This window comes from Triticum dicoccoides, chromosome 3A (assembly GCF_002162155.2).
Source record: "Triticum dicoccoides isolate Atlit2015 ecotype Zavitan chromosome 3A, WEW_v2.0, whole genome shotgun sequence".
In the NCBI taxonomy this organism is placed as follows: domain Eukaryota; kingdom Viridiplantae; phylum Streptophyta; class Magnoliopsida; order Poales; family Poaceae; genus Triticum; species Triticum dicoccoides.
The window spans coordinates 560,844,838-560,867,131 of record NC_041384.1 but is presented as its reverse complement, the minus strand read 5'-3'; the positions used below and the strand labels follow the sequence as shown (position 1 = coordinate 560,867,131).

The 22,294-nt window shown below is 46.6% G+C and overlaps 1 protein-coding gene across 1 annotated transcript in view; it reads right to left on the bottom strand.

Moving 5' to 3' along the window:
* The window catches only part of LOC119272560 (cysteine-rich receptor-like protein kinase 4), a 58,947-nt gene extending 41,767 nt beyond the window's left edge, over positions 1–17,180 (bottom strand). Inside the window, exons 1-5 of the mRNA XM_037554027.1 lie at positions 17,061–17,180; positions 16,321–16,379; positions 14,476–14,478; positions 10,500–10,653; positions 10,163–10,406 (exon numbers count right to left, since the gene is read on the bottom strand). Of these exons, the coding sequence (XP_037409924.1) occupies positions 10,163–10,406; positions 10,500–10,653; positions 14,476–14,478; positions 16,321–16,379; positions 17,061–17,180 (580 nt within the window). The remainder of the gene's footprint in view (positions 1–10,162; positions 10,407–10,499; positions 10,654–14,475; positions 14,479–16,320; positions 16,380–17,060) is intronic.
* Positions 17,181–22,294: the final 5,114 nt, after the last annotated feature.

The following is a 22,294-nucleotide window of genomic DNA, read 5'->3' as shown; positions in this document are numbered from 1 at the left end:
GGTCACCTATGTCAAAATGATCAACAGAACTTCCTGGCGCGGCAAAAGAGCCGGTTCCTGTGATCGAACCTATTAGATTCAACAATCTGATGGTCACCTATGTCATTTTTCCAGGTGGCATACAAACCTTGACTATTGCATCGAACCTATTAGATTCAAGTGTCATAACTACCTTTTGTTTGTGTCACTTTTTGCATGTGATCATGTTGTGAGCTGCAAACTCGAGATCTTCTGCAGTTGAGAGCTGCAAACTCGAGATCCTTGCCAGATGCTGCTACTGATGACACCGTCTCTGAGGGCCGTCACCAGCCCCAAACTCCTAGAGTAGAAGTCACCTACAAGAAAACTGGGTGTTAGTTATGTGCAAGTAAAATGAGATCCTTGCAATACGACCGGCAAAAGAGATGACTGTTGCCACTTGATGCTTCTACTGACACCGGCAAAGAGATGACTCACCACCTGCGAGCATTCACATAAAAAGAGTAATGAATTTGGGGCTGACAAAATGACCAAAGCAGGTATGGCCTCAGCATATTCGCCAGTTAGGTGCAAATTTCCTTTTTCAGAGTCATTGTATGGTGACAGAACCTGTATTTTTCAATTCCAGGTTCTCAATCTACCTGGCGAGGAGTGGACAGGAGTCCATAGTATGACCACGCTACCGAGTAGAGATCCAGATTTGTAAGGGTTAGCAATAGGATTTTTAAGGGTTAAAATACATAAACGCCCAACCTGGGAGGGTCACGCTGGTCCATATCATGGGCACTCAGAGGGATCATACGGGATCTTCATGACTTTGCAATCGCCGGTCCAGATAGTGTCCACTCCACTGTATCGCCCGCAGATCCGATGATCAGCGATGGATCATACGGGATCTTCTTGTCTTTGCACTTCCCTCCCGGCGTCGAAGGGATTGACCGACGGTGAAGGCGGTCAAGGGTTTGAGCGGCGGTGACGGCGGCCAAGGGACGGAAGCTGCGTGTAGAAAGGGTCGATAGGGACGAATGACGGCGACAGGCAAGTGCATCGAGGGCACGACGATTTTCGGGTGTTAGGGGTTCTGTTTCGGATCGTACGATCAGGTGTAATTTCGTAGGTGAACCGTAGTAGATTTTTTAGGTCGTTTTTCTATCGCTCAACCATCGCGGTTCACAATGGGCGTCGTTGTAACTTGAATTTTTTTATCTGTCGGGAGGGAAGAAGCGGGGGATCAGTGGGTAGCGGGAGGTGGGACGAAGTACCAAAAAAAACCAGGGGAGGTGGGACGAAAATTGGCCGGTGGAGACTATCAACTGCTCCATTAGGAGTAGAGATTGCTAATTAGCACACAAACATATGATACAAAAAATTAAGAGCACTGCTAATTGCATAAAAGTGCTAAAGAAATGCATGAAACAAGTTACCTGGATGGCTATAAAAATTAGAAATCGCAAGATTTTGCTGCTGCATACGCTTGATGAACAAAAGTCCGAGTTTGTCTTTTCTAATCCCAGTCAATATACAAGAAATTGGAGTGTGAGAAAGAGACCTGTACAAGGATGATCTTTAGGAAACGAATGAAAGAGAAAATTTGGATTAAAGAGGAGATTGATGGAAATCTGGAAATCGCATTGCCTCCTTCCACTAATCACGCCCAACAGCCAAAATTCACAATTAGATGAATGGACGAGCCCCATCATCCATGGCATGGTTGATTCGTTGCCAATTAGGAAGGAGAGTATACGAGAAGACTGCATGGCGAGCGACAAGCCGACGATTAATCAATCAGTTACATTTTTCCCTTTGTGAGAATCAATATCAGGCAGGCTCGGGGCAGCCGCCCCCTCTGCCCCCTACTATTTTTTTAAATAATATTTTTTTATTAATTTGCACAAATATTACGTCCAAAAAATAATTTTCAAAAATAATACACCGTCGGCCCGCAGCAGGCCGAGTGGACCTAATCGGCCCACAGCAGGCCGACTGAGATCCTATCGGCTTGCAGCTAGCCGATTGGCCTATCGGCTTGCAGCTAGCCGATTGGCCTATCGGCCACCAGTTCAGGTCCAGTCGGCCAGTAGTGGGCCAACAGGGCCTAATTGGCTTGCTATGGGCCGACAGGGACTAATTGGCCTGCTGTGGGCCGACATGTGCATGTCACCATTTTTGTCCCGAACGATCCCCGGATTTTTTATAAACTATGACGTATTTCGCGCAACCCTTTACCCGCAATATTTTCCCGCTATATGTTCGCGCCAACTCTTTCCCGCAACCCGTTTCCCGCCATATATTTGCGCCAACTCTTTCCCGCCACCCGTTTCCCGCCATATGTTCGCGCCAACTCTTTCCCGCCACCCGTTTCTGCCATATGTTCGCGCCAACTCTTTCCCGCCACCCGTTTCCCGCCAATCGTTTCCCGCCATACCGCAGTCATTCTTTCCCGCCATTTTCTCATCCCTATCTATAAAACCCCCTTTAGGCAAAGGAGGATAAGCATTCCAGTGTAGTGTAGTTGAGATGTCCCATTATCCTTTCGATCGTAGTTTTCACCCTGAGATGAGCAGGACTCTTCTGAGGCTAGCTACCGATTTCAGGATGGACAATAGGATAGTTCCATGGGACGAACTCACCGGTAGTGACACCATAATGAATGAGTTGGCTCACGAATTACATATGTCTGGGTGGCCTGAAAGGACCTATGAGGAGGTACCTATAGAACTTCTTAGGTTGCATGCAGGGTGAAAGAAGGTAGTGGAGCCGGAGAGTGAAACTTTCAGAAGGACTGCAGAAAAGCATCCATTTTTATGGACTGAGGAGAGCTAGGACGAAGATGATATATTAATGCCGCCGCTTCCGTGTTCTGCATCGTCAAAGAGCAAGCGTTTTGCATCGTCCAAGGGCAAGAGTACTGCATCCTCGAAGGGCAAGAGTTCTGCATTGTCCAAGGGTAAGAGTTCTGCATCCTCGAAGGGCAAGAGTTCTGCGTCGATGGAGGATGACGATGATGACTTCATGTAGTTTTTATGATGTATGTTGTAAGTTTAGTCGTACGTACCGTTAATTTAGATGTAGTTCTATCTAGTTGTTTATACTGTCTTGTTGTACGAGCATTATGTTCTATCTAAATATGATGTTGTAGTTCGATAACAGAGTACTAAAATAGAGTAGGCATATGTCTCATGCGTAAGTACATAGTCATTTGTCTCATACATAGAATAGACATAAGTCTCATACATAAGTAGATGGTCATGTCTCTACTGATAGATGGAAGCGTCAGTGATGACGTCTGGCCTGGCGGGGAGGCAGATCTGGAAGCGGCGACCATCCCAACCTGTTAGGTGGCCTAATGTTACAAGGAGGAATTTCAGACTCTCCCTAGTCATGCTGTGTATCCTGTGTGGGGCCTGGTGGAGGAGTCTAATACATGTTCATCCACTGGGTGTGCTGCGACATCTGAGCATGTATGTTCTCCTCGGGATGTTGATCACTCCCCCACGTATCATGTGATGCTGAAGTAGATGCATGATATCCGTAGGCTCCTGCACGATGGAACATTTAGTCATGAAGAATGAGGCCGCCTCAATTAATATTGAAAACAATAAAAATGAAGACACTTACCTGCTGGTTGTGACGGCTGCTCTGGCTCAAACACGAAGCTCGACGAGGGACCGTGCTGCTGTGGCTGTGGAGAAAACACGAAGCTCGACGAGGGACTGTGATGCTATGGCTGTGGAGAAAACATGAAGCTTGACGTGGGACCATAGTGTTGTGGTTGCTGCCATGTTGAACTGCCAGGTTGGTCAGGACGGGGTGGCCTGGTTGTCGGCTAATGTGCTAGATGTGGACGTGGTTGATGTCGGTGCATGGAGTGACGCGGCTGCTGGTGCTGGTGCTGAACAACGTCGGTTCTCCGGGTGCACGTGATAGCCTCGTACACAGTCTGTATCTTGCTCTGAATTCGTTCCAAGAAGGGCTATAGCACTGGACGGTGTTGAAGAAGAGGTCCAGACGATAGTGATCGTCCAAAGGTGATCATGTCCTCGTAGAGTTCTTGTGTCAAGGTAGCCTACAAATTTCCATGACAATTAATAATGTATGTCTCTTGCACGTCAAAGTATGTGACAACATTACTTAAAGAAAATATATCTTACTACGTACTGCCTAGAGCCCGAAGTGTCATAGCTCGGGTACATATCCGACGGAGTAGGATCCGGTATCTCCTCTGGGTGGGAGTGCTCAACGATGCGTAACCGTGTTCCGGTCATGTAGCGCCACAAATAGAGATTGAATTCATTGAGATCAAAATTGTGATTCTCGTGCCATAGATGTGTGTTTGCTGTCTCCTATTCTATAACATACGACTCTAGTCTAACTAGCCAGTCAGCAGTTGTCCTGTTCATGCCCTTCCTTATCGTCCTAAAATTGTGGTGTGTGTTCAACAATTACCTAAGCTTCAAATGGAGTACTATGAAAGATAATGCAACATTGAAAACCTAGTTAATACCTGTGGATGTGTGCTGGCACCGGGTTCTCTATAGGGGGAGGCAGCTCCAACTGCAGAAGACCAAATTGCCTCATAAACCTTTGTTGTGCCATCTCCTCGACGAAGACATCGAAGATGATCTTTGATTTTATCATACAGTAATCTCGGTCCCTTGTGCATAGCACAGGCAGACCACCAGGGTATCTCGCTTGTATGGCTGCTTCCATGTAGGGCTGCCAGATGACCCCGTTGTAGGCATCGAACTGCTCGTTCAATGCTGTGTATGCCTTCCTGGTCTGATCACTAGAAAAGCGTCGCTGCAGAAAACAAAAGTTAGTAGCCGCTAGCGTCGAACTATCTCTTTTGCAGAAAAAAGTTGCATTAAACAATAACACGATGCATACCTCGCGACGTGTCCAACACAGACCGAAAGTAGGCATGTCGATGCCGTCAGCATCAAACATTGCGTCTATAGGCTCACAAACACGTACATCTGGTCGCCCTATAGAGAACCTCTCCCACGACCATAGCTGCAGGAATAGAGGGCATCCAAGAATGGCTGGCTTTCTCGATGTAAGCTGGCAACCGTTGCACATACCTCGGTATGTAGCCACTAAGACCGCCGAACCCCAACTCCTCTGTCTGATCTGATCCGCCGTCTGAGCGCTCGCTATCTCGAATGCCATAGGGATGTAGAGCACGCTAATAGTGGTGACATGGTTCTCTGTGAACATCACCTTGCCAAAAAACCACATCAAGTAGGCCTCTAGGCTCCGAGTGATCTGTTCCGCAGTCAACGGCGCCCGGAAGTTTTGGATCTGCATTAAGCAAAGAGAAAGTTTTAGTTAGCCGCAATTATTTTCTGTAAAACCATATGCACGATAACTTGAAGATAAGAAGTTGGGGAAATTACCCGGAAATTGAGCAACCACTCATACTTAGGTCCGTGATGCTCCCATACCAGATCCGGAGCATCCGAAAAAACACCATGAAAACGTTGTGTAAGGGCTCGCTCCCAACCAGCCGGTGCGTCCAACGGTCCTATGGCATGACCTGCCAACGGTAGTCCGAGCAAAAGTGACACATCCTCCAGAGTAGGAGCCATCTCTCCCCCATCAGAAGTGAAACGTGTGGGTCTCTGGCCTCCAACGGTCCACTAAGCAGCTCAGCAAGGACCCGTCGATGGAGATGTGTTTCTCACCCGGGATAGACTCAACAAGACGCGCGAAAGGTAAAAGGCCGGCCCATTTCAACCTTCATCAGAGAACATTTCAATTAGTGTCTCCCATTAATATGCATGTTAGTGTGCAAATTAATAAAGCACGTACCGCTGAAGCCATCCTGGGTGTATCATCCAGTTTTCCTTAGGAGTGCGAGTGACCAGAGGCTCAAGCTTGCGCTCATACCCTATCGCACCACGATGACCCCTATCAATGTCATAATTCAGCAACCACATTCCCAACATTCCTGCACATAAAAAAAATCAGAACAAAGCGCCACAATTAATAAAAATTCAGAACATAGCACCACACTAAATACAAATTCATAACATAGTGTCACACTTAATAAAAATTCAGAACATGGTGCCACACTTAATACAAATTCAGAACATAGTGGCACACTTAATAAAAATTCAGAACATAGTGCCACACTTAATACAAATTCAGAACATAGTGCCACACTTAATACAAATTCAGAACATAGTGCCACACTTAACACAAATTCAGAACATACTATTGCTAGCTTAGCTTCTTCCTCTCGCCCTTACTCCTCTACTGCCTCTACCTCCTCTTCTTCCCCGGTTGCCTCGTCCACGCCCGGTGACGAACATGGGAAAATTAGTTTCCCTATGGCCAAATTCATTGCATAGAATGCATTGCCTAGTCGGACCTCCTGCTTCAGATTCATCCATATCATTCCGGATGCGCTGACACTGCCGTCTGCCTCTACTTGTACACATATGCTCTGGGTTTGGAATGTAACGCCTTTCAGCGGGGTTGACGCTGTTGAAATTACCCATTGATCGAAAACCCATCAGCTCACATGTCCAAGTATTGAGGATAGGCTCTTTCAGAAAAATGGAGACACAAACGATATTGCATCCATTCCAAGCTGCCCGCAAGCAGCAAGTACATGTGAGCAAGGTAGGTGAAGCAATTTCGGTTTGTTGCATGTGCACTCACACGTTGGCCAGGCTTCATTACCAATTTTCACCTCATGCGTCCTCAACTCATTTGCACATCCTAATTTGTTGTTGGCTAAGCGGACCTCAAACCTTCTTTCTTGATTACCGATGGCGACTACAGTTGTGATCTAGCTTTTTGCATCTTGTTGTCCATGTACTTCGTGACTCTTTCACAGTACCGTGTATTCGGGTGGTTGAAGATATGCTGCTCTGCTTTTTGACGTCTATCTCTGAAATACTTGACGGTGCCATAGAAAATACCCTCAACGATGGCTGTAAGTGGCAATGCCCGGTTTCCTCTGAGGACAAAGTTGTATGTTTCTGCGAGGTTCGTTGTCATGACACCGTACCTTGCTCCATGTGTGTCATGTAGCAAAGACCACCTCTCCAGAGGCTCATGCTCTATCCACTGCTCAAAGGTTTTAATCGACCTCCCAAGCCTTCTCCTAGTACCAGGTGGGTCAAAGCCTGGCAGGTCACATAGCCCAACAGGCTCCTCCTCCACGGCCGTTGTTCCTGTTGCCAACTGTGCAGCTACTGCTTCAACATGTGCCCTCACCGCTGCATCTCTTGCAGCTTTCCTGTCCCTCACGTATCTCTGCATGCACACATTAAGTCTGTCGCGTATCAAATTGTACTTCCATAACTGGTTCTGCTTGCAGAGTTTTTTGAACAGATTCATCAGGTTCTTATTTCTAAACTGCGAGAAGAAATTAGCCCCCAAATGGCGCATGCACCAACGGCTCTGCAAGTCCTACCATGGAACTTGTTCCTCAGGGCCTGGGTTTGTCAGTGTCCTTATCGCACTGAGTATACCTGCATGCCTGTCATGAAGGATGCACACATTGGGCTTCTCCTTCACAACTGATATTTTCAACTGCCTGAAGAACCATGTCCAACTTTCAATGTTCTCACTCTCCACAAAAGCAAATGCGAGTGCGACGACTTGATTTTGGCCGTCTTGACCTATGGCTGTCAGGATCTGACCCTTGTACTTGCCTGTGAGAAAAGTACCATCAACACATATCACCGGTCGGCAATGCCTGAAAGCTTCGATGCATACACCGAAAGAGAAGAAGAGACGATGCAGCACTCTCATAGTTGGGAACTCTGGCATGAACATGTCTTGGATATCGATATAGGTGCCTGGATTCCGCTGCTGCAGGGTGTGGAGGAGCTGGACAACAGAGTCATATGCATCAAAATAAGAACCAAATCTCCTCTCAAGCGCCGCATGCTTAGCCCTCCAAGCCTTGCCATAAGAAATTCTGTACTTGAACCTGGCGAAGACTTTTGTCTGGACTGCCTTCACTTCCATAGCTTTGGCCTGCACTATCTCATCATAAAACAACCGAGCAATAAGCATCGATGAAAGGTTGGCATGATCCTGGGGGATGCAGGGAATAAGACAACTGCGATTAAATAAGTCACTTATCACCCAACTTGTGCCATACTTAGGGAGAAAGTCGTGCACCCTGGCGGGACAATCTGCGTTCTTGCATACCATTGTCAGGAATTTCTAACTGGACACCTGAGCTGTGAAAACCCTTTGCGTGGACATTGCCCAGTTAATTATTGCATCTTTCAGGGCTTGCTTGTTCGGATACATAGTACCCGTCGCGATATTGTTCTAGTGATATTGCCAGGCTGAATCATGTCCATCATCCACGGTCATTGCAGATGAGAAGTCATGATTCGACGATGCAGGATTCGGGACCTCCTTTGCATTTTCTTCTTCATTTGACTCGTCAGAATCATCGACATGACCCCTTTCAACATCGGTGTCTTCTTCTTCCATCTGGTCCTGCATGTGCCCATCTACCTCGTCAGCGTCCACCTCGCCATTGTAATCACCATCGGCATTTCCTCCTTCTACCTGACTACTCTGCCCTGGTTCATAACCATAAGTATTTCCTCCTTCTACCTGACTGCTCTGTCCTTGTTCGTAACCATCTTCTCCAACATTTGACATAGATAACTGCCTCCCTACACTGCTATGACCAGGATCGTAGCCACCCTCGCCTTCATGTGCAGTGACCTCCTTCATGACGGGAAGCACTAAAGCAACATGATTGCATCCCCTTCGTTCACAACCTTGTAACCACCGCACCCATTCGGAGTCTCACTCTATCGGCCTCAAATAAAAGTAAATTATTGAACTTGACCGTGTCCACAATGCATGAACACCGATGGTGTGTGTTTCAGTATCAAGACCTAAACTTGCCGCTATCCATTCTTTCAACTGACTGACAGACCATGTTTGAGGTGCGCTCATTGGCACATCTATGTGAGTAAATTCACTCAGATCTGCTCCCATCTCAGTTGTTTGGACAGTACCAGGACCATAGCAAAATCTGAAGTTCACTACATCGGACATCGCGGCTCAACTATTTTTTTTCAACAACGAAATACAGGTATTAAGCAACAACTTAATATACCCCCACTAACAAATATTAGACATGTCTATATATTAGCTAGCTATATATTACAGAATATTAACGGAGCAACTAATACTACCGGAGCAACTACAAATTTTTACACAACTAATTAGTTAACATCTAAATATATTTACGTATACTACCGGAGCAACTACAAATTTTTACACAACTAATTAGTTAACATCTAAATATATTTACGTATATTACCGGATCAACTAACAATAATCACACACCTAATTTATTTCACATCGAAACATATTAACAAATACTACCGGAGCACCTACGAAAAATAAAATGTTGGTTGAAATATACCCTTGAAGCGTGCGTGCGAACGACGAACGACGACCTTCAATCACCGGAATCGGAGCGGGAAACTCCACCAAACTGCCGGAGCTTCACCTCCACCGCCTCCACCACACTGCCCCAACTTCTCCACCACCACCTCCACCTCCACCGCCGCAACAAGCTCCACCAATGAGCTGGAAAAAAACTCCACCTAAATGCTCACCACGACCGCCACGAGCTACCCCATCAGTAGATCGAGGTCTCTTTTGGTTGCCCTAACTGAGTAGAATCCATTCATGGTGCCAAATCCACAAATAAATGGTTCATTTAGGTGTAGAAATTGGGGGCATTTTGGTGTATAGAGAGGAGAAGGAAAGAACAGAAGAAGAAGAACGCTCATGTGCGTGGGAGGAGGAAGAAGACACACGGAGCCTGCTGCTGTGCGAGGTGGGTCCACACCCTGTCGGCCCGCGGTAAGCCGACAGGGGCTCACCCCGTGACAGCCGTGCCGACAGCTCCCTCTCTCCCCCCTCGCGATGTGGCCTGCCCAATCCGTGCATGACACGTCGCAGGCTGGCCAGCTGTCTGCCTGCTACTGGCTGAGTGCACCCAGTCGGCCTGCTGTGGGCTGACTAGGTCCAGTCGGTCCGCAGCGGGCCGACGGTGTATTATTTCTGAAATTCTTTTTAAGCGTAATATTTGTGCAAATTAATAAAAAAATGTATTATTTAAAAAAAAATTAGCCCCCCTCCTCCTCCTCAGGGCCGGCCCTGCCCGGGTAACCGAGCACCGGGTTGACGATGCCAGGCTGTGTGAAGCACAAGGCCAGCCTGGAGGGAGTCCGCATGGTGATAGATGTGGAGTGGCTGTCGAGCATGAGGACCACCTCCGCCGCGTCCGGCCCGGTGCTCGGGTCCTCCTGAACACACAGCAGCCCGATCCGCACGCAGTTGAGCACCTCGCCCACGGTGTAACGTCTGCGCAGGGAAGGATCCACCGCCTCCTGTGTCGTCCCTGTGCTCCACTTATCCCATACCTGCAAAAGATATGTTGTAGCTGGCTGAGCAGTTGTCTCAACATATGAGGGAGGCAACGTGTAAACATATCAACATATGTCTGCCGATCTTACGTATCTGAGCAGAGATCTGGAGGCTGTGTTATTATCTTCTAGTGGCCTATTGTTCCTCCGACCAGTCACGATCTCGAGAACGATGACTCCAAAGCTGTACATGTCAGACTTGGTAGAGACTTGGCCGGAGTAGGCATACTTCGGAGACATGTATCTTTTTTAGAGAAAAAGCAAACGCCCGACTTTATAAATAAAACCATAAGGCAGGTAGCAACCACATAACAGAGAAGTTCCAAACAACACCCAGGCCCCAACGATGGGCGACACAAAAGAAAAGACAGTCAGGTACATGGCTCCCACGCCAGTACACGACATGCAGGCTGGAATAGAAGGATCAACTAATGCTAAAGCCACCGATCCAAAAGAAGCACTTAAACATCCTGCTCTTGTTGCATAACTGAGACGCCGTAGCCCGGACTTTGGAGATCAGCAGAGAGAGCATCTGTTGGTCGTCGACCTTAGTCAATGATTTCCACGGCTGTAGGAAAGCACATGATTTAAATAAGCAGTTAGCAGGTTTAGCCGGAAACACGTGATCAATAGTAAATTTGTTCCTAGTCGTCCAAAGGGACCAGCAAAAGCTCCCAGGCCCACCCAAAAGATACGTCTGGAGACGCATGCAAGGTTGTTTGCCAAGCTGCGCAGCTCAGAAAAGGAGCCAGGGGCCCAAGAGACAAGAAGCCAATCCCTTACGCAACTCCAAATGAGTTTAGCCAGGGCATAGTGAAAAAAATATGATCCGTGTCCTCCACAACACCACACAAAGCACATAACTGAGAGCCCGGCCCATTTCTCTTACGAATTTGATCAGCCGAGGGCAATCGGTCTCTAAAAGCTTGCCACAAGAAAATCTTAATCTTAGGGGGAATATGGGCCTTCCAGATCGGGGAAAACCGATTAGTGGGCGTGCCACCAACAAGCTTAGAGTATAGCGATTTAACAGAGAAACACCCAGAGGCAGACAGCGACCAGACCACCGAATCCCTATTCGTCGAGAGCGAGGGGAAGAAGGCAGTAAGACGTTGCCAGTCTTGAAACTCTACAGGCGACAAGGAGCGGTGGAAGACTAGGTTCCACCCCTGGGAAGCCAACTCCGCAATAGAAATATTCGGATTAGAGCAGTAAGAGAAAAGGGTGGGGAAGCTCACCGAGAGGGGTGAGTCTCCACACCACCAATCAAGCTAGAACCTAATCGAGGAGCCATCCCCAACAACAAACTTAAGAAAAGATTGGAACACATGTCTAACTCTGACCAGGGACTTCCAAAACTGCGAGCCACCACGCGACTGAGCAAACATCGGGCTGGAGGACGGGAAATATTTAGCCTTAAGAATCGACAGCCAGAGGGGGTGATCCTCAATACTCATAATCTTCCACCACCATTTGATCATTAAGCATTGGTTCATGATGGAAGTATTAAGAATCCCTAACCCCCAAGGTTTTTGGGCCTACACATCAACTTCCATTTGACAGAGCGGTATTTGCGGCGATTGTCCGCCGCGTTCTAGTAGAACGCCCCACGGTGTTTATCAAAACCAGCATGAATCCCAGCTGACAAGAGATAGAAGCCCATCAGGAACATGGAGAGGGAGGATAGACAAGCCTTAATTTGATCCACTTTACCCGCATTAGTATTATACCTACCCCGCCAAGGAAGAACCCTGTTGCCCACCTTTGTGACCACCGGGGCAAAATCTTTGGCATGAAGCACGTCCGGGGATATTGGCAAGCCCAAGTATTTGAACGGGAAGGACCCCAACTTACAGTTGAGAAGATGTGCCACACGCACAGCTTCCGATTCATCCACACCAGTAACAATCACTTCACTTTTGGCGAAGTTAATCTTAAGGCTCGACATCGCCTCAAAGCAGAGTAAAATAAACTTGAGGTGTGCAAGGCCGACATTGTTCAGCTCAACCATAATAATAGTGTCATCCGCGTATTGGAGGTGGGTCAGTCCTTGGGGAAGAAGATTAGAGCTAACCGGAGAGATGTGCCCATAGGTAGCTGCCCTAGATAGCAAGCGGGATAAGGCATCTGCAAAGAAGTTGAACAGAATGGGCGAGGTAGGGTCACCTTGCCGTAGGCCCCTATCATTGGCAAAGAACTTGCTAACCTGAACATTAACATTGATGGCAGTGTGGCCTCCCGAAACCAACTGCATGATTCTATGACCAAGGGGCCCCTCAAACCCTTTAGCCAATAAGACCCTACGCAAAAGGCCAACTCATGGAATCATAAGCCTTCTCAAAATCTAGTTTAAGAATCATCGCTTTCAAATTGCGAATCTTGAGGTCATGAACAATTTCATGAAGGCAAAGAACCCCGTCCAAAATGAAACAACCCTTAATAAAAGCCGACTGAAACAGACTAATGGTCCGATGGGCAATGGGGGAGAGGCGAGTGTCTAGCCCTTTGGCAGGAAACTTGGCGAAATTATTGATAAGGGCAATAGGCCTAAACTGCGAAATCGAGTCCGCTCCCTTGACTTTAGGTATAAGGGTAATGACAACGTAGTTAAGACGAGAGATATCCACCGTTCCCAACCAGAACCATCGGATAATTTTACATATGAGATCCCCCAACTACGGCCAAAATTTCTTAAAGAAGGGGATCAAAAACCCATCAGGCCCAGAGGTAGCGTTCGGGTTAGCCGAGCTGATCACCAGCCAAATCTCCTCGTCGGAAAAAGGGACCATTAGTCCCATGTTTTCGTCCGGAGAGATCCTACAACCCACATCCCAGATATCAGAAGAGAGGGAAAGTCCAGGGTCCGACTTAGAGCCGAGAAGATTGGAATAGAAACCTACAATGTGATTCATAATGAGGGACTGGTCCGAGATTCTAACGCCGTCAATCAACAGACTGTCAATGTAGCATCGTCGGCGCCTGCCATTAGCGATCGCAAAGAAATAAGCCGTCATGGCATCCCCCTTCAATATCCAATTAAGGGCACCTCACTGACGCCAGTAAATTTCTGACTGCTGGTGCAGCACCATCAATGCGTCTTCCAGGGAGTAGCGAGTAGCCCACTGAGAGGCGGAGAGAGACCAGACACATCAGCAGACTGGTCCAGATCCCGGAGTAGAGATTCAAGGCTATCTTTGTCTCTACGGAGCTCAGCAACCCTATTCTGAGACCAACCCCTTAAGAATTTACGAAGCTCATATGATAGATTGTGCCAATCATCCATGGGGCCAAAGGAGCATCAAGGAGAAGAGAGAATATTAGAGATCTTAGAAGCCATCATCTCACAAAAGCCCTCCACAACAAGCCAAGAGGCATCAAACTGGAAACGGGAGAGATACACAAGCGAGAGGATGCCCGCGTCCACGACCAGGGGGACATGATCAGAGCCAACCACAGGCCTGGCCTTAAGCAGCGCATGGGGGAAAAGCGAGTCCCACCTATCAGAAACAAAGACCCTATCCAGCACTGACCAGACAGGAGAGGACTGATGGTTAGACCAGGTGAACCGCGCCCCCACCCTAGGGGGCTCACAGAGCGCACAACTACTGATGAAATCATTAAAAGCATTGGCAAGAGGCCAAGAAAAATTAGGATTATTCTTATCCGCCAGTGTGCGTAACAAATTGAAGTCACCCCCAATAAGAAGCGGAATAGTACAAGCTTCAATCTTAATCGAAAGTTCATCCAGAACAAGAGGGGCAAGTAAGTGATCTACGGGGCCGTATACCACCATAAATTCCCATAAAGTATTCAGCTGACGGTGATGAACCACACAACTAGCCCAAAAGAAGCCATGATCAAAGGCAATGAAATCAAACACGTCCCGCTTGGACCCTATCAAGATGCCCCCAGAATGGCCCGAAGCAGGGAGAAAGTGCTAGTCGAACTGTCCATACCAGCCACCGCAGAAAGTTCAGAAGAGGAGAAGGATTCCTTAAACGTTTCAACCAACCCTAAAATGTCAATATGTTCTCCACAAACCAAGTCATGAATCTGGTCTCGGCACCCCCTAGCACCGAAACCACGAATATTCCAAAAGAGAGCTCTCATTTGAAGGTAAGGTTTTTAATACGAAGGCTCAATCTACACGGGGCCAAACAAGCCTTAGAGCGCTTGGAATGACCTTTCTTAACTTGAGCGGGGGGTGAGGATGTTTGGCCACAACCATCTGTCGCACCACCCACCTCAGACTGACCCTGAACCCCAGCAGGGCCAGCGACATTTGCAGCCTCCATGGCTTTAGCAATGGCAGCCTGGGCTGCCTCATTCGCCATAATGACAGAAAGAAGGTGAGAAGGAGAGCCCAACCCCGGTTCAGCAACCACCCCAACATCAGACATAATATGAAGCAAATGATCATCCGATAATGCAGGTAAAACAAGGCAAACAGGGGAAGTAGGGAGAGGTGGTTGGACAAACGAACCTGCAGGAGGAAGATCCCTGGCCGCGGTGCACCGCTCAGCCCGCACCGCCACCGAGACGTCAGAATCATGCACACACTGGCCCTTCCACGCCGTGGACACCGGAGAGCGCAGCACCGGGGAGCACCGGACCGGCGATGCCGAACCCGGGCCAGATCCCGAGGCAGAGCGAAGATCCTTATCCAGACGACGGGCCAGACCCGCCATCGAAAGCTTGGAGGCTGAGGATGCCCGACTCTTAGAAGAAAATTTCCGGACCAACGATTTCTTCCTCTTCTTAGTTGAGTGCTCGTTGGAACGCGGGGGAGAAGCGGGAAGGTCCTCAATCCTAGAGAAGGAGGGAGACTGCGGGCGAGTAGGCACATTGGAGCATACACTAGAGAAGGGGGTTCCTTTACCAACAGCAGAATCACGGGGAGCCAGGCCCTCCTTCTGAGGGTTAGCAGCCGGGGCGTTGTCCTTGAGCAACTCCTGTTCATCCGGCTCCAGTTTATCCCATTCAGATTGAGTAAAGCGAGGATCCGTACCACTACTGGGGTTCTGCCCCCCCGCCGAACCATCCCTTTGCATGTCATCTTGATCAGAAGCCTTGGAAGGAGGGGGCGGAGGGGGAGCATGGAGATTAGCACCCTCAACCCGAACACGCAGTCGCACACCCTCAGGAGATGGAAAAACATCCACGAAACCATGAACATAGACATGATCGATACACCACACATTGAGACGAACCAGACCAACCTTTCCCAAAGACTCCGAGTCAACTTCCACAGGCTTGCCAATGAGATTACCAAAAGCCATCATGAACTCCATAGACCGTAAACCAACTGGCACGTCATCTACTAACACCCAAGTCTTGGTGAGGGGGCCCACCACCTTCGCACCACAAGTAGCCGCCTTGAATGACACCACAAGCTGGTTTAGAGGAAGAGTAAAACTGGTGCACGAGGAGATCATCCTTAGTCAGTCCTTGGAGGGAAACACCGCTGCGAACTCATACTGTGAGAGCTGGCGCACCTGCCAGTCCCAACCACCATCGTCCCAGATTTTCAGACCATCCAGGAGGATCTGCGGGGAAATCTTCTGACCACACACTGTTATGATGGCCGCATTAGAGAGAGACAGCGCAGTCATCACCACAGGAACATCCGCATCCAAAGCGAAGAAAGAACACCCGAGCAAACCCATCCCAAACTGTATGAAGGAGGGGTTCTTGGATCGATTACGGCAGTCCACTGTAAGATGACCATCCGAGCGGCAAATGAGGCATGTATCCACTGCATGCATCAATTAGTTCCAAAACAAACAGTACCGTCAGTGGCCTATTGTTACCAACAAGATGGTGTATGGTGATACTTACTGCAATAATCACACGCATGGTATTTTTATCAACATCAACATGTACATGTTTTGCAGGTAAAGTACAGACTTACAGCGTGCCGACATGCCATTTTGTTATGTCGATCGACTGATCTCCACCAAAAGCCCTAGACTGTTAGGTACCCACTACTATTCTCTCATAGATCAATGGAGGAATCGAATATGGTGGCGATTACAGGAGTTCTGGAGGAAGAAGAAGTACAGGGGGAAAAGATACAAGTCGCCGCCGCCGCCGTTCGTTTGATCCCAGCCAGGATGGTTGCTCGTTCTGTTCTCCTGTGTATATGTAGTGAAGCATGGTGGGCTAGGCCTTCATCTGTCGCTGGGCCGCACAATGGAAAGGGTTGCTAACACCCTTCCATTCTTGAAACATGGTTTTTCCCCAAGCCGTTGACATGAAAAGCTTCCCATGATCCCAAGGGCTTTGAATATCACTCGTAGTTCCAAAATCACCATGGTAGCCATTGCAGTAGTAATCATGGTTGAGGTCGACTTGAATGAGATCAAAGGAGAAGACGTCCTGTATGTACTAGTCATAGTAGTTGGGAACTTGCTCGAGGAAGATGTCAAGGTAGTACTGGTGGCCGACATGGACTTGATCAGAGTAATAGTAGGCATGGTCGAAGACACAACAACGTCCGTGAAAAAATATCATCATTTCTTGGCTATGAGCAAATTCTAGCAATGTTCCCTCCTTGAAACTCTACTTGCCACCAAGCTGAATGTTTGAACAAGACCGAAGAGCTAACTCGCCTGGATCCCATTGATTGTGAAGTTCCTTGATCTTGTTTACATTATTGCGGTAATCTTCATGGTAGTCACAGAGGTCGATGTAGTCTTGATCATAATAGTCTTCACCAAAGTAGTAGCCGTAGCCAAGATGAACAGGGTCAGAAAAGGCAACTCTAAGCATGACATTCCTCCCTTCTTGAAAAGAAGCTTGTTCCTAGCGAGTGGACGACTCCATGTCATCCCTGGATCATGCCCCAAACCCAATTTGAGGTGCACATACTGGGATCATTAGTGGCCGCTGAAGTCCCTCAGAACAAAGCAGAGGACTATTCCACAATTTGTTAGAGCTGCATAGTTCAGACGTGCAGCCGTCAGGATCCCAAGAATCATCCAGTATTGAGCAGCTTCGTTAACAAAGACCACATGCACCAAGATAAATATTGTAGTCACAACCTAACGTCTCACTTTACTGATCTGGGAAGGATTATTGTAATGAGCCAAAATGGACACTCCGAATGTTGGCTGGGATTTGCTATGAAGAGAACCCCAATAGTACACCCCTTTTACTGTAGTGTGCCACTTAGGTGGGTGCTTCTGCAGCAAGATTTGTGAACGCCACCAAGGACCAATGGATTGTTTCCCATATTGACAAACCAAGAGAAATTCCATTGATTTTGCACTTTCTTGTGACATCTGAAACTTCCAACCCGATGGCTTGAATCTATTTGGAATAGATTGCAACCAACTAGGAATTTTTGTTTTGTCTAATGCACTACATAAGTCGTAACCTTGACCCACAAGATTTTCCTCCCAACACAGCGGATTAACAAGGATACTGTTAATTGCAGGTTTCATGATGCTGCATATAACAATAGGCTTACCATGAACAACCAAGTCCTTCCCTTGTACTGCAACTTGTGGCTCAATCTCCTTGAGCATAACTTCCGCTAATTGGTCATTAGTGTATTGCAGATTATGTAACACGGCATTCAAACACTCAACAGCTGAATTAAAATGTTGCAAACTGGGAGATTCTTCTCCAATTAACTTCTGAAGTATCACTATCTCGTGGTAATTACCAGACACAACTTTCACCTCCATATGAACCAATAAAGATACCCCCCTGAAAGGACCAAGCTGCAGATTAATAGCCTCAACTGTTGGTTGCATAGTATAAACTCCCCTCCTCAGAAGGTTGCTAAGGATACAGTGACAAATAATATGGCAGACCAAGCAAGCTTCATGTGCATAAGTATGTCTGAACAATAACATCACTAGCCATGAATTGACTAGTGAAAGGCTCACCATGTGTATTGCTACTAAATGTTCCATTTGCAGATGCGCATAAGAACTCACTATAATGTTAAGAGATCAATTGAGCTCATAAAAACCAGCAAGATGTGCATTAATAGGCAACGGGGAACTATTCCAATTCCAGGAAGAAAAACTCCCGAATTTGGTAGTGTTTTGCGGTTATTGACTTGCTTAGGATTCTTCAAGCATGCCCATGACCCAGTACTAGGATGGAAACCTCCATGATCGAATTGCTTCTCATGAAGGAAACCACTAATCAGGCCACAATCGTTCAGTCGAACACCAAACCTGAATTCCACCCTGTTCGCACCATAACGTGTATCATCTCCAAGGGTGAAACCCAAAAAATTGCTCACAAAGCTCCAGTAATGAAGAATTATTGTAGATCCTGGGTGAGACTCGGGTGAGAGGAAGGTCACGAAAGAGAGGAGGAGAAGATTTCTCTAGAGAACACTGTCTGATTCATTCCCAGATGCAAGATGTATATACATGTGCTTTTACAGTTTTCACTTTGTACAGTCCCACAATTACAAGTAAGTCCTACCAACACTCTCCCTCAAGATGGGGCAAAGATATCAATAAGCCCCACCTTGCTAAAATTCTTAACAAAAGATACACATTCAACCCCTTTGTTAATACATCTGCTAACTGATTTACAGACTTAACATAAGTAACTTGGAGAATCCCCACATCTAGTTTTTCTTTGATGAAATGTCTATCTATTTCTACATGCTTAGTTCTATCACGGTGAACTGGATTGCGGACAATGTTAACTGCAGCTTGATTGTCACAATATAGTTGGAGGGGTACACCACCAAGCAGATGAAGTTCTATTAGTAGCATTTTTAACCACATTAACTCGCATAACCCAGATGCCATTGCTCTAAACTCAGCCTCAGCCATAGATCTTGCAACTACACTCTGCTTCTTGCTCCTCCAACTAATTAGATTGCCACCAACAAACATACAATAACATGATGTAGACCTTCTGTCATCTAAGCACCCAGCCCAATCAACATCGGTATATTCCTCAATATTCAGATGTCCATGAGCAGAAAACAGTTCTCCTTTTCCAGGACAACCCTTAACATATCTAAGGATCCTGTTTACTGCATCCATATGAATAGACCGTGGGTCATGCATATATCTACTCACCACACTTACGACATATGCAATATCTGGTCTAGTGTGTGATATGTATATAAGTTGCCCAACCAATCGCTGGTACTATTGTTTATCCACAGAGTCCCCAGAGTCAGCAATTATGCAATGATTAAGTTCAATTGGTGTGGCTGCTGGTTTACAATTTAACATTCTAGTTTCATTGAGTAAATCTATCACATATTTCCTTTGTGAGAGATAAATACCTTGTACACCATATGCTACTTCGATCCCAAGGAAATAGTGAAGATAGCCTAGGTCTTTAACTTTGAATGATCTTGCCAGTGCCTTCTTCAACCAAGAGATCTCACCATCATCATTCCCTGTAATGACTATGTCATCAACATATACAATAAGCACATTAACTCTACCATGATTGTGCTTGCAAAATAGGGTATGATCATCATTGCTTTGTTCAAATCCCATAGAACAAATCTCATTTCTAAATCGTCCAAACCATGCTCTAGGTGATTGTTTCAAACCATATAGAGATTTTTTTCAGCCTACACACTTTTCCCTTGTCTCTCGTGTACCAAACCCTGGGGGAATCTCCATATAAACCTCTTCATGCAGATCCCCATGAAGAAAAGCATTTTTAACATCGTTTGAAATAACTTCCACTTATTATTTGCAGCTATAGATATGAGAGCTCTAATGGTGTTCATTTTCGCCACTGGTGTAAAGGTTTCATCATAATCGACTCCATAAGTTTGAATGTACCCCTTAGCCACTAATCTGGCTTTATACCTTTCTACCTGTCCCTCTGAATTTTGTTTCAAGGTAAATACCCACTTACAACCAACAACCCTTTCATTAGGAGCAAGAGTAGTGAGTACCCAAGTATTGTTCTTGTCAAGTGCTGTCATCTCCTCTATCATAGCTGCCCTCCATTTTGGGTTTGACTTTGCCTCCTGCCAGTCCCGTGGTAAGATGAAAGTGCAACTATCCCTGGGTGGTTTTGGTAATTCCTAACAACATATAGCTTATTGAGCTAATGCTACTTGAAGATAAATATTTCAGAAAAAGATCAATGATTGGCATGGCATGGATTAGAAAGTGGACTCTTCAAAATGCTAAGGATAAAATATTGGCTCAAGCTCAAAGCACAAGACTCTACATTTTACTTTTATTGATCCAAGATCACATTGAGTCCATAGAAAAAGCCAATACTATTAAAAGGGGGTGAGGTGTTGCGTAATGAGTTGCTTGCTCAAAATGCTTAGTGATATGCTCCAAACACCCTCAACTACTTTCTCATATCCACATATGTCCCAAACCAAAAGTCAAACTCGGCCCCACTGAAATCTTCTATCCGGCGCCACCGAGTTCACTTGACATAGCTACTGCAAGAAACCCTAGTCACTTCGATCTCACCGATAGGGATCTCGGCCTCACGGAGATGGGATTGCAAACTCTCTGTTTCCCTTCGTAACCTTTCGGTCCAACCGAGATGAGCGATCGGTCCCACCGAGATTGCAATGCAAACTCTATGTTTCCCCTTCGTAACGTTTTGGTCTAACCGAGATGAGAAAATTAGTCCCACCGAGTTTGACTGACCAACTCTCTGTTTGCCTATTAGCAAAATCGGTCCCACCGAGTTTGTGTAATCGGTCTCACCAAGGTTATGTTATGCCCTAACCCTAATGGAATTGGTCCCACCGAGTTGACATATCGGTCCCACCGAAAATCCTAACGTTCACATTTTGCACTAAATCGGTCTGACCGAGTTATATGATTCGGTCCCATAGAGTTTGGTGATTTGTGTGTAACGGTTAGATTTTGTATGGAGGCTATATATACCCCTCCACCCACTCTTCATTCATGAAGAGAGCCATCAGAATATGCCTACACTTCCAACATACATTTTCTGAGAGAGAACCACCTACACTTGTGTTGAGGTCAAGATATTCCATTCCAACCACATAAATCTTGATCTCTAGCCTTCCTCAAGTTGCATTCCACTCAAATCATCTTTCTACCAAATCCAATCCTATGAGAGAGAGTTGAGTGTTGAGGAGACTATCATTTGAAGCACAAGAGAAAGGATTTCATCATCAACACACCATCTATTACCTTTTGGAGAGTGGTGTCTCCTAGATTGGTTAGGTGTCACTTGGGAGCCTCCGTCAAGATTGTGGAGTTGAACCAAGGAGTTTGTACGGGCAAGGAGATCGCCTACTTCGTGAAGATCTACCCTAGTGAGGCAAGTCCTTCGTGGGCGATGGCCATGGTGGGATAGACAAGGTTGCTTCTTCGTGGACCCTTCATGGGTGGAGCCCTCCGTGGACTCGTGCAACCGTTACCCTTCATGGGTTGAAGTCTCCATCAACGTGGATGTACAATAGCACCACTTATCGTAACCACGCTAAAAATCTCCGTGTCTACATTGTGTTTGCTCCCTCCAAAATCCTCCCTTTACCTTCATATGCAATTGTTTTTACATTCCGCTGCTATACTCTTAGAATTACATGTGTAGGTTGATTACTTGTTTGTGCTAAGTTGCTAAAATCTGCCAAGACTTAAAATTGGGAAAGGCTAGATTTTTATTTGGTCAAGTAGTCTAGTCACCCCCCTCTAGACATACTTTCGATCCTACAAGTGGTATCAGAGCTTTGGTATCCATTTGCCTTGATTTCCATTGCTTTGGTGATCATAGCCTTGGTTTCACAACCTAGGAGAGTATGGCGTCTAGTGAGGGAAATTACCACCGTAGAGGTCCTTACTTTGATGGTACTAATTTTGCTAGTTGGAAGCATAAGATGAAAATGCATATTCTTGGACATAACCCTGTCGTTTGGGCTATTGTGTGTATTGGCTTGC